The sequence below is a fragment of the Nannospalax galili genome, unplaced genomic scaffold (assembly GCF_000622305.1).
Source record: "Nannospalax galili isolate Female #2095 unplaced genomic scaffold, S.galili_v1.0 scaffold810, whole genome shotgun sequence".
Classification (NCBI taxonomy): Eukaryota; Metazoa; Chordata; class Mammalia; order Rodentia; family Spalacidae; genus Nannospalax; species Nannospalax galili.
The window spans coordinates 478,902-496,401 of record NW_008329132.1 but is presented as its reverse complement, the minus strand read 5'-3'; the positions used below and the strand labels follow the sequence as shown (position 1 = coordinate 496,401).

At 47.6% G+C, this 17,500-nt stretch overlaps 1 protein-coding gene across 2 annotated transcripts in view; it reads right to left on the bottom strand.

Moving 5' to 3' along the window:
• Positions 1-17,500, bottom strand: part of Ebf3 (EBF transcription factor 3) — a 124,248-nt gene that overhangs the window by 32,488 nt on the left and 74,260 nt on the right. For both annotated transcript variants that reach the window (XM_017797835.1, XM_017797836.1), the window contains exons 6-7: positions 6,183-6,264; positions 2,871-2,988 (exon numbers count right to left, since the gene is read on the bottom strand). In XM_017797835.1, the coding sequence (XP_017653324.1) occupies positions 2,871-2,988; positions 6,183-6,264 (200 nt within the window). The remainder of the gene's footprint in view (positions 1-2,870; positions 2,989-6,182; positions 6,265-17,500) is intronic.

Here is a 17,500-nt window from a genome sequence, read left to right as displayed (position 1 = left end):
AAAATGTCTTGTAATTGTGCTTGGGATGTCCAGATGGCTGGCTGATACTCCAGCTGATAGGATTATACCTTTACCTCTCCTAGGGCCATCTGTTCCCTTTAACTCGCTAAAGCCCCGCAGCCTGGAATCAGTAGTCCTTATTGCATAAACCTAACCGCATTACGGCACTTGGCATGCAAATCGCTTCTGTGCTGCAGGCCGGGTGCTGGGCAGGGCTCTCGGAAGGTTTAAACAGGGCTGGAGTCGTTTATGAGGGCCCAAGTGACAGGGGAAGAAAATAAAGCCAGAGTTGTACAGTGTTGTGCTGGAAGGTGGGATGGCTGTTCCCCCTCACTTGTGTTCAATACTGTAAATGATCTGCCTTGCTTTTTGTGAGCTCAAAGGACGCCGTGGCAGACATCCACGCAGCAGCAGGGGGAATTATTTACTTGGAAACCATCAGCAAGTGTGTACACACTGCTGGTGAATATTAGATGATTGGATAATGAGGCGTTAGCTGGGAAAGGCAGCACGGGAGCACGGATCTGTGGTTTATGGGGCGCTTTCTCCTTGAAGAGCACAGGCTTGACTCAGAGCCAGCACCCCACCTCTGTGGCAGGGGCTAAACTGCACACAAGGCAGTAAATGCAGCTCTTGGAACCGAATGGCCAGATCTTAAAACAAACTTCCTAAGTGTGAGCTCTCTCAGGAAGTGACAAAATCAAGAGCGGGGGACACTTGAGAACTGGCCATAATTGCAATAAAATAAAACAAAACAGTCCTGTTGCTGAGGGGTGACTTTTTCTCAGAGAACCGTGTTTGCCGGTTCTGAGACACCTATTTGCATTTTAACACCATTAACTGCTTTCTAGGATGGGATGGCCACTGCAGACTCGGGCAAGAATGACCTGGCTTTGGTGTGGATAAAACACTGAGAAATACGTCCGCAGAAGCCTGCAAGGACGGCTTCCGCAAACAGCGCTCGATGAGGTGGGCTCTGTCTCTGATGCAGCCTCTGCTGGCCTTTATTTTTCTAAATGCCACATTTTCCTCATAGTCAAATGTTTTTCTTCATGCTACTTACAAAAATAAATACTTGTACTTTGCTCAGATCATAATAGCTCATTAGAGGAGGCTGAGTTTTGGACTCAGACTACAACCTAACACCAGAGGGCTGAGGAGGCCTCCTTGAACCTATCACGTTGTGAGCTCCAGCTCTCTGGGGAAGGAACTGAGGACCCAGGATTCAACCTTCTTAATTGTGAGCCTCATTAGTGATGGTTGCTAAGCTAAACACACACCTACCTTCAGTGCATAGGAAGGAGATAAACAATACGTCACATACTCTAATGACTCTGGTGCTCAAGACGACCTTTAATTATTATATTTTTGTTCTATACCATAGTCATTAATGTAGAAAAACAAATTAGTTTATTCTGAGGACCACAGCAGATTCATAAATTGACTTCTAGTCTGTATGTCGGAATCGTATTTCATTCTGATAACCCCCAGGCAACTTCTTCATGGCCCTGCTTCTGGCTGCCTCGTGTGCAGCTCCTGAATCCACCACTTCAGGGTGGAGGATCTGTCTTAAAACTGTTTAGCTCTATAGAATCTTTGCTCTAAAATTCAATCATGTAGTTCTGTTGGCAACTGACTTTAAAAACAAAAACAAAACAGAAAGCCCCATGTTGTTTTCTCAGTAACTGGTACTGGCCAGAGCCTCATAATGATTAGAGATGCTGGACAGAGGAATTGGCTCTTGTGCAAGGGCTGGGTAATTCCTGAGCTCTGTGTTTGAGGAGGCAGGAAGTGACTGAGGGGCTCTCTAGGAGGCCCACCATGCCTGAGTGTTTCTCTTTTTTTTGAGGGGGGGTCTCCCTAGTCCTAGCCCACCTGGAGGTCACTATGCTGCTCATTCTCACAGATAGCCGCCTGCCTCTGCCTCTGCCTTCTGAAGGCTGGATTAAAGGTTCGAATGACCACACCCAGTGCACCTAGATATTCCTTGGTGCTGTCATGCCCCTTGTCTCCCTCCTGGCCACTCTCAAAAATTCTCTTTTAAAATATTTCGTTTATTATTTTATGTTTATGAGTGTATTGCCTGCATGTGTATAAGTGTACTTGTGTTGTGCAATGACCAAAGAGGTCAGAAGGGGGCGTCGGATTCCCCTGGAACTAGAGTTACAGATGGTTATTAGTCACCATGTGGGTGCTAGATATCAAACCCGGGTCCTCTGCAAGAGCAGCCAGTGCTCTTAACTGCTGAGCCATCTCTCCAGCCCCAGAAATTCTCTTTCAACAAGCAAAGTAAGAAGTCAAACATTTGGAAGCATCTGTTGATTTTTTAGACTCGGTCTATACTTTATTCTCTTTGCTCACCCCTCCAGTCCCCACTTTCTCACGTGTGTATCTGTAATAAGCACATACATGAGCACGGACTCCAGCCAGGGACAGGAAATGGTCCTCACAGTCCCCTCTGGGCTGGCTGGACCAGGTTCTAACCACCCACCAAAGCATGCAGAGAGGTTTGGGGTGAACTTCTGGATGGGAGCTTCTGACAAGTCAAATAAAACCAAACAAATGAAAACCAGAAGAAAAACTGTGAACAAAAGAGACCAACCAGTGTCATGAAGGCCACAGTGACATGAGGACCACGCTGCCCACTACAGGGGGAGACGCAGAGGAAGCCTGAGGACCCAGCCTCTCTCCACCTGGGGAAACCCTGGTCCTGCCCTGCTGGGGCTGAGGCTGTCTGGTGGCCTGGCGAGCATTAATCCTTGTGAGTGAGCATGAAGGATGATGCAAAGGAAAAGAAGCATCACAAATTAAAAAAAAAAAAAATACATGTAACATGTGCCTACCATTTTCCAGATAAGAAGGGGCCGTACCTTCTGACGGGTCTAGGCGGCGGGCCCGCCTCCCGTGTTTGGAATTGTTGTGCACAAACATGTTGTCAGACACAGCCAGCACGTGGCCGTCCACGTTGACTGTTGTCGATACAACAACCTGTGAAGACGAAGTGAATTTGAAAATGGAGTTGGCACAGAAAAGCACAGGCACCGGGCACGCGAGATAAAAGCCAGCTCAGAGGCAGGCGGTAAAGGAGCCTTCGCTAATTCTGGAAACTCTCCACTGCCTGAAACACATTCACAGCCTTTTCTTTTTTTTTTTTTTTTGGCTAATGGGGGTGGGTTGTTTTGCTTTGTTTTGACTCAAGATTGCTTCTTTTCAAAAAAGACCCTGCTCCACTAATTACATTTAATCTCTTATTATGCTAACAAGTGGATTCAATTCAGAGAAATATTCTCCTAGCCATTAGCTTCCGAAACACCCCTCTAGCCATTCATTTGAAAGCTGCTGTTTTGATTGATCTGTACACATATTGATTAGATAGTTTATCTAATTTAAATTAGTTCACTCGAGACCAGCCTCCCTTGAAGACCTGTGAAGATTCAGTTGTCCCAAAAAGGGTTCATAAATCAGGGCTCTCCCTGTTGTCCCCTTCTAGCAGCAGAGGATCCTTGGGTCAACTGTACAATTACTTTTAATGTCTGAGAATGAATGTTTTTGCATCCGAAAACACTGAGCTGAACTTGAACAGTGGAAGTGTTCTCCAAGCCAGGGAAACTATCCTTTCTTGAGTTGTTTGGGAAGAGGTGGCAATACCCTGGAGGCCAAGGCAACTTCAGTTGGAGTAGCTCAGGGCCGCTCATGAAAGAGCGGGCAGAGCAGGCTTCTCCTGCATCATGAGGAAGAGAAAGTCACATAGGAGACTGCTAGCACCAGACTTCACCTCCCCAGTGAGCTCATAGCGAGCACTCAGCAGACCCAGGCAACCGCAAAGTGGCCTTGACATTTCCGACAGGTGGGTCCATGTGGGTACACTGCTTTTCCAGAAGAGCTAGAGAAGCAAAGACCTGGGCCCAGGATTAACCTGGGGCTCGAGCCTGGATTTACAGAAAAGAAGCCTGGCTCTGGCACAGGTGGTGGGCCAGCACCTCCTGGGAGGACTGGATAGGGGAGGAGGGGAGTGAGGGCTGTCAGGTAAAATGAAGGTGACACCGCTACAGTGCACTCCGTGAGAAGCACCCATCAGCAGAGCAAATCCGCTGCACCAAGTATGCTCACGGTCAGGGCCAGAGCATCAGGAAGTGCCTGAGCTACCCCAAGGACCTTTCATAAGTCTGAAACTGCACAAAAGAAAGTCTAGTGATAAAACAAATAAAACTGATTTTAAACTGATAAACAAAAGTGACTAAGGACAAATACTATTTCTGCTTGGTATCTGGCACATCCCTGTAATCTTAGCACTCAGAAGGCTGAGGCAGGAGGATAGCAAGTTCAAAGACAGCCTGGGCTATGTAGCCAGATTCTGTCTCCAAGAAATAACACAAAAGTAAACAAAGAGTATTTTAAGTGTAAAATAAAATCCAAAGCTACATGATTATATATGTGTGCAGATTACTGGCTTTAAAATCTCAAGCCCCCAAAGGTCATGGTACAGGCCACCACCCTCGTCACATATACCCTCAGCTCCCCTGGGCGACTGTCCCTCTCTTCCCTTCAGACCTGCCAGAACAGCAGAGGTCTAGGCAACACTAGGCAGACTGAACTGAAAATGTGATGGTCAGCCCAGCCACAAGGTTCGCTCTAGTTCATATCCCAGTATGCTCTCTTCTGACTCACACCAGTGTAACTGCCCTGGGAGCCCTGGCGCAGGGTGGCTCGGACACTACTATGTTGCCACCTGTGGCAGGCACCCAGGGGCTGCTTCTATTTGTCAGGTACCTTACGGGGTCTGCCTGTAGGCCCTGCTCTGGGCACTGACTGAGCTCCAGGACACATCACTGAACATGATGCAGGCACCTGACCAAAATTTGAGGCAGAGACTTGACCATGACATTTTTTAAATAAAGCAAAAGGTTAAAATAAAAAAATTTAGGAACCACTGTCTGTGTTCTGTCCTCTACATAGAGGCTGGTCATCAGGGGAAACAGAGCAGGCACATACTGCATTGTCCCCTGCAGGTCAGCCCTGCCGTGCGCCTACCCCCATGGTGCTGAGACTCTTACACACTAGTGCTAGCATCCTGTAAGCCAGGAGGTACCCGGAAGTCCAACTAACCCTTCTGAGAGGCAGGGGTGTTAAAATGATCAGAGTCACTATGGGCTCCACAGTATACTGTGAGATCACTTGGCTGTACCCTGTCATTGGTAAAACAAACAGGACCATACCACTGAGCCTGGGGTGATCCTCTACGAAGATGGATCACTATCACCTACACTTTGTGTACTTTCCCAAATGAAAAATGGAAGCTGGCTCAGTAGTTTGCAGGAAATGCTGTTCCAGGCCATGAAGGCCACTGTAGGTGAGCCTATGGCCCCTCCCTGTAGAGCCAGAATGGTAAGAGATGGATATCACATCTCCCTGCAAGCCTGATGCACACGTGGAAACCCTATAGACACCATGAGCTATTTGACAAAAAAAGTCTACAACACAAAGTTCCCTCAGCAATGTTATCATTTGAAGTTCAATTCTCAGTCCCTGCTTAGCTCCTCTAATTTTACAATGGAAATCAATTAAATAGTCATCCCTCCTACCCTTATACCAAGGGCCCATGACTGATAGAACCCTGACCATTCACAAAGACCGGGGAAACATGAATGCTGTCACAGCTGGTCTCTGAAGCCACAACCAGTCCTCCCTCTTGCAGACTGAATCTTCCCTGCAAACAGGAGCAGGAGCAAGCATGGGTCCAGAAGAGATTAGTGGCTGGGCCTGAATGGAGGTACAACCTTGGGCAGAGGAAAAGGAGGTAACATTCCGGAGTCCTCAGAGGCCTGTATTAAGCAGATTCAGACCCCTTTATGAGGAGGCTCTAGACCTCAAGCATACTAGGAAGTCTGCATTCATGGTCCCCCCACACAATGAAAATAATCAATCAGCCAATTCCTAGAATTTAGATCTTCAACCTGGGCATGTCTTCAGAGCTGTCAGGTAGCTGTGGGCCAGACTCGTACATCTGGCAAGCTAAAGACATAGGCAATTTAAAATGCATTTTATTTGACTATTCTATCAAATGAATCAAGTCCAGTTTGCTACTAGCCCTTAGAGAACTAAAGACTTTTCCCAACAATTATGAAATCTGAGAATGTCTCAGCACAGCCAGGTCGGGCCGTGTGCCTCTGAGGGCTGCGTACCTGGAATCTCCGCATGTCCCGAGGGTTGCCTGCATTCTTCAAACAGTTCTGATTGCACTTGAGGAAGAACTTTAGAAAGAATCTATAAAAACACAAAGAATAGATAGTTAGGGTTACCAGACAACAGACCTTTTTGTAAAAACTACAGTTGTAAGGAAGAAACAGAGGGGACTCTACAGCCTGGCTGGCTGCCCTGTAGGGGGCGGTGCTGAGCATAGCCATGGGACTGGCAGGCAGAGACTCCTGGTCTCCTAGAACCAGAGTGGTGATCTGCACATCTGTCTGACCCTACAGATTTCCAAGCTTTGTAATAGCAACTGCGACTTCAGGAGAGACCTTTTCTTGAAGGAATCTTTGCATAACTGTTAGCACTGGAGAGACACCCACTCCAGCCAGGACTATCAGCTTCAGCTAATAAAAACACAGGGTGCCCAGTAACATTTGAATTTTGTATAAGCAACAACTGACTTTTAGTATAGGTACGTCCTAAAATGAACCTTGACTAAAACTATTTATCAAAATTGAAACACCATTGGAAAATGCTGCAGTTTATCTGGGAATCTCAGTTCCCAGGGTTTATCCCTGCCAAAGCAAACACACTATTAAAGACAGATTTTAAAAGTTACAGTAGGGTTTTTGTTGTAATCAGAATGCATTATTTGCCTGTATGAAATAGATAAATTTAAATTTAAAAAAGAAAAAAGTCTAACTCTCAAGAAAATAATGGGGTGCAGGGTTACAGTGGTTTTTGCAGACAAGCCTCCACATGCTTTCAGGGAACAGCAGGTAGATATTTTGGTGTGGCTGCAAGAACTCTACAAGTAGCAGGCCCCAGCCCAGGGCTAAACAGAGGAGCCAATTCTACCTCTGTCAGACCTGGACTGTGGCAGGAAGGTTTGGGAGTCCTGACAGAGTGTTGAGGGGCTGTGATGAAAGTGCCGTCCTCCTCCCTCCCTCAAACTCAGTGACAAATGACGCTGCCTCAGTAGCAGCAGGTAGACACCAGGCAGCCTGGCCATGCTACACCCTCACGGGGAGCACAGAAGGTTGTGTCCTGCAGTAACTCTGCCCCTACTTGCAAAGACCATGTCCATGGTAAGCTGAAAGTGGGCAGGCTCCCTGCTAGCACATCTCCTCCATGGCTGGGCCTGTCCAGCAAGGCTACCTCAGGTAGAAAAGCTATTGTTTCCTCCTCAAATATGGCCTGTCCTGACTGGGGGTGGTCAATGTTGTGTGAAACTTGGTACAATTTTCTTGAATTTGGTCTTTCATGTTTAGGGTTCCTTGGTGAAAATTTAGAAACTGCAGACTGGTTCATTCTGGGCATCCCCAGCAATCCTGGAAAGCCCAAGCACAGCAGGAGACAATTCCTTCAACGAGAGCAAGAACAGTGACCATTCAATGACATTTTCTTATATACTGCGACTCCCGGCTATATTGGGCCAGAATTTACATCTTTTATTAACTCACCTCACCTATACAGTTAGCTCACAATGCCTCTTAACGCCATCTGCCATCAGCTAGAGCAAGTCACTTGATATTCCACCCACCAATTTTTCCTAACAACCACAGTGCAATTAAACTCCACACGTTGTGCAGCGAGGTAAATTAGGCGCACCTGCGGCCGCACTGCATTTGAACTGCATCAGAAAGGGCCTAACAAGGTGAGGGCGCCACAAAGTTATCGTCCTGTCAGGCAATTAGGTTTTCACTTCAGGGACAGCCACACGGTGCAATTATGCCCCACATTACCACCCGGCTAATCTTCTGAGTAGGCGCCGGCCGGGAAGCTGCTCATCCGCAAAGGTACCTGCGAGGAGGCTGTGTTGGGGGCTTTTCTTGTAAAATGAAATATTTCTCCCCTTCCTGAGGAGGTGGCTCTAAATTCCTTGATGTCTATTTAGCCAGCTCGGCCCTTTGCCTCTAAGACAGCAGAGTGGGTTGTGAGGAGACCCTAGCAGCCCTGCATTCTGGGGCCTTAACTATCATCAGCTCAGAGACCAGCCGAACGAACCTGGGTGCTGGGAACAGGAACACACTGAGCACTCCTGGAGCTGCAGGTGCACACGGCACACACGTGTTCCTGCTTTCTCTTTTGCACGTGGCAATCGCAGCTCTGCTTCTCTGTGCAGAGTGTGTAAAGGCAGTGCAAGCACTTGAGAAAGATCTACAGGGACGACCTCTACGGAGAGAAGGATGCTTTCCAAGCACTCAGGTTCCAACGGCACAAATAGAGCAAATAAAACACAGGCGGAGCCGCCGCGCCAGGGCCAGGGCAGCCTCCACACAGAGGAAGGTGTTTTTTCAACCCTCATTTTGCTTCCGTTCATGTCGAAGATGCAATTAAGGCTTCGCAGGCGGCAAGTGCAGCCCAGGCAAGCAGAACCTGCTGACACCACGCCCCTTCCATGGATGTGGAGGTGTGCCAAGCCCAGGGATGCCACGGACCTCGCATGGGAGCAAAGGTGTGCTGAACCAACCCGAGGAGGCCATGCACCTTGTGTAGACACAGAGGCGTGCTGGTGCAAAGTTTAGGAAGGAGGCAACACTGAATTCCCAAAGCATCAAGTCAAGCAGTAATTCCCATCCTTTACTCAATTGCCCTTTAATTGGCTTTTCCTAAGAAGTATCTGCCAACCACTTTACATATCTCACTTCCAGAATCTGGTACACAAAGGGTTCAATACTCTTGTTATGAAAGAAAAAAATCCTTCCTGTGTCAGAAAATCTTTGACTTTAGCACCAATAAACTCTTTATTATTGCTAAATGTGGATTTGCTGCTCGATTGCAAAGAGGCAATAAAAATTCTAACCTGTCATTAGTACATTACGCTTAATTGTGTACAGTGTTTCCCTGGCATCTGCTGGCCCGACGTCAAAATGACCGTTATGTGCACTAATTCCCTGACCCCATCTTTATTTCCCTAAAGACTCATCATCTTTCACAGTAGGTACCAGAGTAAATCAAGCTTGAAATATGGGCTTTATTTACCTGTCTCTCCCAGGCAGAGGGGAAGACAGTAGCTAAAGACAAACGGCTCCACACCAGGAGCTCCCCAGGAATATTACACTAGGAAACAGCGCAGAACTCCAGAAAGTTCTCAGGCGGTTAGGTGGGATGCCATCACTGAGGAAACGGGCTTTTCTCTCGGGCAGTGCTGCATGGGTTTGGGCAGGCACTAAGCGGCTGCTCTCGTTCATTCTTGGGAAGGCTGGTTCCCCTCCTAACTCCTGAGGACCCTGCGATGATGGACTGGGGACGTGAGGACACAGGCGCTTGCCTGGGTGGACCGTGAGCCCAGCCTGGGGATTTGAGGTTAAACTGGAAATCCCCTCTTGATTGGAACTCATATCCTATTGCTGTGGTAGAGTGTGACCCATGAAAGAAGAGTTGAAGTTTGGACTTGATGTAGCATCAGAGTCCCAACAAACAACTCTAGTGTCAACAAACAGGAGTTCGGAGCAGCAGTGGAGTGAAGCTGCTAGGCTAGAGCGAGTAGTGGGACCCACTGCTTCCACCCCAGCCCTCCTCGGTATCCCGGGGTAAGGAGCAAGCCCCCACCACAGTGATTTCAAAGTCGGCTCCATTTCTGTGTGTTTAAGCTATGAATTAGTTCATTTATATTTACTTTTATGAAGCTGATTAACCAGAGCGTCTCTATCTGATGAAAATCATTTTAATTGTAGTGTTAGGCTCCTGTGTAATATCCATTACATTATGAACTGTTTAAATTCTACATGGGTATTGTGTAAATTGGCCCTTTGTGAGCTAGCAGGCAATTAGGACCAAACAGCTCCCCTTAAACGGCTACAGAACTTTGTGGTGGTGTTCAGGACAATCAGAGACAAAGGAGACTGTTTAATTGTAATTTAATGGAATATCAAGGAGTCCGTGGCATTAGACGCTGGCAACAGAGAGCAGGAGAGAAAAATTAACTGCAATTATGTTTGATTAAAGCCATCCTTCTCAATAATCAGTAGTCCTGACAGGCCACGGGGCTCTAGTGGGCTCCAGGATGGCAAAAGGTGTTGAGCAATATTAGGGCCAATAAAGGGGTATTAGCATAGCTAATTACAGCCCTGCAAAACCTGTAAAGGGGGCCTCTGTGTATTGTAATGTGGGAAATAATTGGCCAAGGCCGTTATCAATTACATAAGGAATGAATTTGGTTTGTCAGAGAAAAGCTGATGAGATGCCTCTCATCTGACACCAGCCCTTCCCTCACAGTTCCAGGCAGCTCCAAACTCACCCACGTCCGTCAAGAGCCGAGCAAACAGTGGCCAACTCCCTGATAAAATCGGCCTGCCAGCAAGGTAGGTAATTAATACAGCTCACCTCACCACCCTCCCTGACACTGCTGTTTTTACCTAACTGAAGCCACTAATCACACAGTAATGATTTCTTTCCCTCTGGTCAAAGGAGAAATAGATCGTCTCTGTAGAAATGTGGTGGGCTTCACGGGCGCACCCTGGTGATTGAGGAGGAAGAGGGAACTTGGAGCCTGCTTCATCGCAATCTTCTAGTAGCACATGGCTATCTCCTGTTTGAAACCTGCAGCTCGTCTGCAGGTCAACAGTGCTCTGTGGGGACTATTTATTTTTTGATTGTCAAGGTTTAGACTGTTGCAGGGCTTGGTTCTACCAGTGTTTGAAAATGTAAGCCACAGAGCACTGGAAGGTATGACGCTGATTCAAGGATACATGGCCAGGCTGAGCGGTCCTGAGGTACTCTGGCCTCTCACAGAGTAAGTGGACAAACTCCAAGCCATCTTGGACTTGGATTCTCCAAGATCCCTTTTGCACCTGGTTCCAGCCTTGTGGCTCAAGGCTCAACCTCTTTCTGAGTCCTAGGTTATAAGCAATGTGGAAAAGTGGAGGCAGGAAGGAGCACTGGTGCCTTTTACAGGGCAGAGGGGCTTGATTTCAGCTTTAAGCCAGAGTCCTTAATGAGCCACACACTCAGGTGACAATGGGCAGAACTCCACAACAGTCAAGGCCCCAAAGCCATCCTGTATAAATCAGAGTGCAATGACAGCATGTAGGGTTCAGGGAGGGCACAGAGCCCACTGCGGACAGGACACTATATCTTTAGTTACTATTTTAATTCATAATGGACTGATCAAGAAACATTAATACTGACAATCAGCCAGAAAACACAGCTTCAAAGGTCACAGCCACAAGTGGTGCCAGGAGCTGGGGCGGGGGTGGGGGGGGCGACAGGATGCAAATGCTTCGTGGATATGGGGCTTCCTCTGTGGGGTGAAGAGAGCTTTGGGAGCTAGAAAGAGATGGCGGCCCCACCACCTCACAAGTGTGCCAAGTTCCACAAACTGTTCACTTCCCAAATGGTGTGTCAGTTTCACCTCAGGAGTCCCCACCCAAGAGGACAACGGACACTGGAGAGGAGGTGTGCACCCTGAGGGCCTATATGGGTGGCTACGACCCATACCTGTTGTTCAAGTGAAATAGTTAAGAGTCAAATTGAAGGATGGAGCCTTTAAGAGACTTTCTCCTGACTTAGAGAAGCCTGGCCAAGTGATCCTTGAGGTTCCTGCTAATTACTGGGAAGTCCCTGAAAGACTGGCCACAGCTGTGGTGTGTGCACGCCTGGCCATCAGTCGCTGGAGTATTGATTACTGAGCAATTCTAGCCGATCAGGTCCGGGCGCTTCAGAGACAATGTGCCTCGCTCACACAACCTGTAATGAGCAGTTCCTATACATGACTACATTCTGCTGACATCAGATCTGTGCACTGAGATAGTACACAGGTCAATACGTATCGGATTTCCAAAATGCGAGGGTCTTAATGTCAGGCTTTCTCTTCTTCTCTCAGTCCTGCCATTAGTGACGACTGGGCTCCAGTTCTTTAATGCCATATGGGAGGAAAAATCTGCTCCATTAGTCTGATTTATTCTTCAAATATGCCATGACAAATTGCTTTAACACCAGACTTATTAAATTCTTGTACATTTCAAGTTATGGGTCTCATAGACTTGTAGTACTTCCATGACGTCATCAGGAAAGGGGCAGGGGTGACAACACTGGTTTCACAGCTCTGCCATGTGTGTTCTGTTGAAAGGGTGCTCCCTTATTCCCAGGCAAGAAGTTGAAGTGGCCTGGCCATCCGCTTGGGAGAACCCAGTGTCCATGGGATGGATGTTCCCCTGGCACACAGAATCTGCTGTATGTAAATGCACAAGGAGGAGGACTGGGGAATATCCAAGGCTTGACTTGCAGTTCAACAATTACTGGCCTTTGTCTGGGGATTCTGGCTCTGGTGTAGCAGAGTCTGTCTCTAGTGGACTCCAGCTATTTTACTTCCCTTCGCTGTAGTAACCACACCGCATTAACAATATTTGTACTACAATCGCCAAGGGACCCACTTCCCAGATCCTATCACTTCTTTATCTCCCGACAAATACCTCACTATCGAACATTATTAGGTTTAGAAAATTAACCCTTCGCGCTCTACAGCCAGACTAGGCCCCACAGTCCCTCCAAAGAGCCTTATCACTAAATTTCTGCTATAATGGTTTTTCTGTTCATCACAATTTCACCCACGGCTGTCAAGAGGCACTTACAGATACTGTGATCTTGTACTTTCGCAATGATTCTCATTAAAATGATACCAAAGAGATCTGATGGGATTTTAATGGCTTTGCCGGTCAGCTCGATACCCACTTCCACAGCAGATCCGCGTCGAGTGCTCCACGCGGAGGAATTCGTAAGACTTGCATTAAACTTTTCCGGGTGGTTTTAATGTGTTAGATAAGTACAGCCCAGGTAGACACTCTAAAAGCAAATGTACCCAGACTTCCACGCTGTGCCGACTGCCCTCCTCCGCTGGCTGTCAACATTCTAGTTAGTGTTTTCTGTAACAGTTCCTGATATTTCGTGATAGTTTTGATAAGGTTATCTGTTTAAAAGAAGTCAACTGCAGAACACAAAAGAAATGTGAAGTGCAGTATATTTACAGCGGGGCTCTCGTTTCAAGTGCCTATCTTCCATTTCCCCCTTTACCTATTTCTCTATTTCTAATGGGCGAAGCACATTGACATCATTTCCCCAGCAGATCACTAGCCCTGTCAATCAGTCTGTATTTTGTCTTGCGCTGCGGGCTCATTAAAACCGCTTCTTCGCTCCCTCTGGACACTGCTCTATTTGCCAGCTCTGATCACGAAGCTCCTTATTTAAGAAAAATGCCAGCATCACTTGGCTCACATCAGATACACCCCTGACTTGTTACCAGCTCTAGGGGAGACTTTTACAGGTTGAGCAGAGATTAGGCGGTCCTCCTCATCCTGACTCTGGGCTTCAAGCCGCTCTCCACCATTCATGGGTGCGTTTTGGGGATCTTGAAACAACAGCCACCCTTGTCTGGCAGACCTGATGCCTGCTGGCCAAAAAGCTCATTTCCAAAGCCAGTGTGAGGCTGGGGTTTTTGTTATTTTTTTTTCCCAGTCTCCAAATGGGAAAAATCTTGTTCATCTTTTCCTGCTTGATGTACATTCCCCCCCAACCACATCAGCTTGCTTAATTAAGAACTATCCTCTTCGTAGGCTGAATTATTAATAAAAAAAAAATCACATTTTAAATCAAGCCCATGCATGCACAGAGGACATCAGTGTTGAACCTGCCTATGCTGGCTCTCTAGCCTTTTAGGTCCTGATTAAAAACTTATTAAAACATTATAAATGATTAATGGGAGCACAGCTCTGAGTGGCAATTATTAGTTTTAATGCAGGTAATGCAGCTTAATGAGGGGCACATGTGCGCAAAGCCTTAACTTCATTACTCCTTCGTGTCAACACATACAAGAGAGATGTGTGTACAGGGCATCCATTACTCGGAACAGCACTGAGCCCACTCTCTTCCCCTCCCTTTGTTGATGAGCCAGGAGCCATAAATTAATCCCTTTCTGGGCTCAGGCAGGACCAAGGTGTTAAAATCGTGATAAACCCTGCTCGCCTCCTGACGATACTGTGCAGTTCTTGGTTATTCCAACCAGGTTATTCCAGCCCACGATTATTTCTGTGGCTGCCCTGCAGCTCGTGGGAATGCTTCACTGGAACCTCTGTGGATTGTCACTGTCTGCTCAGAAATGAGAGTCAGGGACACCCCAAGCTGACCAGGTCCTTATCCTCGTTTCAGAAGGGCTGTGGGAGAGCTGAGCTGCACCCAGCTGTGGCACATCCCCACTGGTATGGTTTTCCCTAGATCTTCATGTGTGGTCCCAATGTTCTTCCCAACTCTCCCCTTCTGCAGGATGGGGTGCAGCCACAAGAGTGTGAGAGACAGGCAAGGAGACGCACACTCTTGTCCCTTGGCAGAGCAGGAGCCCCGAGACTGTAGTGTAGACACAAATGGAAACATAAGGCTGGCTACAAGATGGAGAGGCCAGAGTTAGCCAGGCCAGGAAAGAGGTGAATAGGTGCATTTAGGATGCTGAGAGCTAAGAGCCTGGAGTGCTTCCTCAGCCCACAGAGAAGCCCATACAAGTCACCAGCCCCACCTGGGACCCTCCATCCTGGGCCTGCCACAGTCCTAGGGAGGAGCCACTGGGCCACTTCACACTTCGCATTTTCTGGTTTTGCGACATGCAGCTTGATCCAGGCTGATCTCCACTATGTGTTTGAAGAGTCTTCAGGACTATTTGCATCATTTTATCGCTAATGTATAATATATGGCTCTAAAGTGAGCCCGGGCGCTGTCTTGTTACTGAGCATAGAAAAGTAAGGGCAATAAAGATGCATTAGTTCTCCCTAGCACAGAGGCAATAATGCAAGGAAGGAGGGTGCTGCTTAGAGTTAAGAGGCAACCTTTCTGCCTGACTAAGACAACAGAGGAGGAAAGAAAATGTCAAATCAAGAAAAGCTGGATTTAGAGATGAGGCAGCCCGGAATGACGCTGGGGCCATATTTTGTGAAACTATAATGCAGTTGGCAGCAAAGATCCGTGTTTCTGATTCATCCAGGGCCGCATGGCAAAGCTTTGTCAGTCTGTGCAAGGTATAAATAATTCAGGGTGAGAGATGGCAATTACAGGGCCCTGCACAACCAAAATGAATATTTTATGAGGACTAAAACTGCTCTGGAATGAATCATACACACGGAGTCACACATGGCGAGTGGGCTCATACACGCCAGCCCCAAGGAGAGAGGGGCCCAGGCCTTATCTCCTTTCAGAGTGTTGACTATAAACCTGGCGAATGGTAATAAGCAAACACAAGCCAGGCTACCCCACTGGCATGCCCACTCCATGCTCAGGACAGGCACTCAGTCCCAAAGACTCATGACAGGGAGGCACCAACCCAGCGTACACTGTAGACAGCCTCCAGGAGATAGATCCCGTAAGTTTGGCTTAAAGATGTCTGAACCAGCACCATGAGTTGTGAACAGTTTCAACTACTCAAACCACTGGCAGGCATAGGCTTGGAGTCTCCCCATTTGCTGAACTGGTCTGCAATCCACAGTAGGGAAAGAAAACAGTTCTGGGTCCCAGAGGGAATTCACAAGAGCAGCATGCAAGGACCACATGCCTTCAACATGGCTCTTCCCTTCCTCTCCACCAGATGTATGTGCTCTGGCTCCTCCTGTATGCCCTGGGCCGGCACCTCAGCTTCACACCATCAGGATCCACTGACTAAGGAGGTGAGACCGTGACCTTCCATGTCTACATGGCCCAAACCACAGGCCAAAGTCTCTACCTACATTTTGAAAATGGCTGTAGTAGGAAAGGATGGGGCAGAGTTATAGAGATCGGTAAAGGCTGAAAGGATGGTTTCATCTGTTAGGTCTCCTCCAGAAACACTCCTGGTGAGTTGCTAGAACAAATGACAACATTGTTCACGGCCAGGAGGCCTGGGCCCACTGCTGAATAGCCATTGTATTTGTTCAGTTGCTGATACCTGTGCCTTTGTGGGAAAGAAGGCCAGGCCGTGACATCAGCACAGCACAAGTATCCCTCTATGCAGGTCCCAGCACGGGCTCGCCTGCCTCGGTGGGAACCCAACACAAGATCCCTCTGAGAAGGTTTTCTTTAAATCCAACTCCAATGCATTGTTTATGAAAGCAAGGCTATTAGGTATATTAATAATTTGATAAATAGGGATTTGCCCTTAATTATTCATGAAGAACATTTGGCAACAGTAAAATTATATTCGCAGAACAGGTTTATAAACCAGCTAATTATAAATTAAGTATGCAAGAGAAAATTGCTAACCTTGAAATTAAAATATTTTATGATTCTACAATTACAACAACAAAAAAAAAGTAGAGAATTGTCAAAACCCCAGTGTGAGCAGAGAATACAGTAGGCTACACAGATGCAGGACCAGTGACAGCAAAGTTGGACGGCAAAGGCCCCAGCATCCCCTTGATCTTCCCCGGACAGCTTTCTAAGAGGAAGGATTGGGAAGGACACCAGCCCCTGACTCCCCAATATCTCCCGCCTCCCCAGTCCGGTTACTTGCAAAGGACAGGGTGCACCTCTAGTCACTGTCAAACCCCTGGTCCCAGAACACAGAGGCATCTCCTCTGTTCACATGGCTGCTCTGGGACCCACAGGCAACCCCACTGGCTTCCCACTTCACTGCTGTCCTGTTAGAGCAAGATTCACAGTGAGCATGGGATCTAAAGGGATGAGACTAGAGCTGATGGCACAGAGAGGTGGTCCCACTGGTCCCCACTAGAGGGCTTCTCCATCAGGGAGGAAGAGAATGCCATTGTAGATGGCCAGTGGTCAGGCAGGACCCAGGTCCTGCTGCACAGATGGGATGGACTCCCTCCCAGGACTGGGCTGCCCTACCCACTGCTGCTCTCTGCCTCCAACGGCCGCCCTGTCAGGGGCTTGTCACCCACCCAAAGACTTCTAAAGACCCTTGTACCCTGGAGGGGGGGTCTCAATGGCCAGCAATATACCCCAGTAAATGTTACCCACATCTTCCTTTATCTCATTTGATAAGTGAAGATGGGACTGAACCACTCACTTTTTAATGATGGCTGTCCTCTCCCATAATTTAGGAATGAGCTCAGGAAAGCAACCAGGACAAACAATTAGGGAATATGCTGTTGGTGCGGGGACAAAGTAGGCCATGTTTCCTACCCACTTCTCCCACTGCTCAGCCATCCAGAGGGCAGCCCTGCCCACCTTCCCCATGACTCCTGCACTCCACTAAAGTCGAAGGGAACAGAATCCACTGAAGTGCATTTTTTTTTGTTTTTTTTTTTCCTTTCTTCCTTTTGGTTATGAAGAGTCTTGACTTCCCCAAGACTCAAAAGCACCACTAATTGCTCATGTAGCAGAGAGAACAGCACAG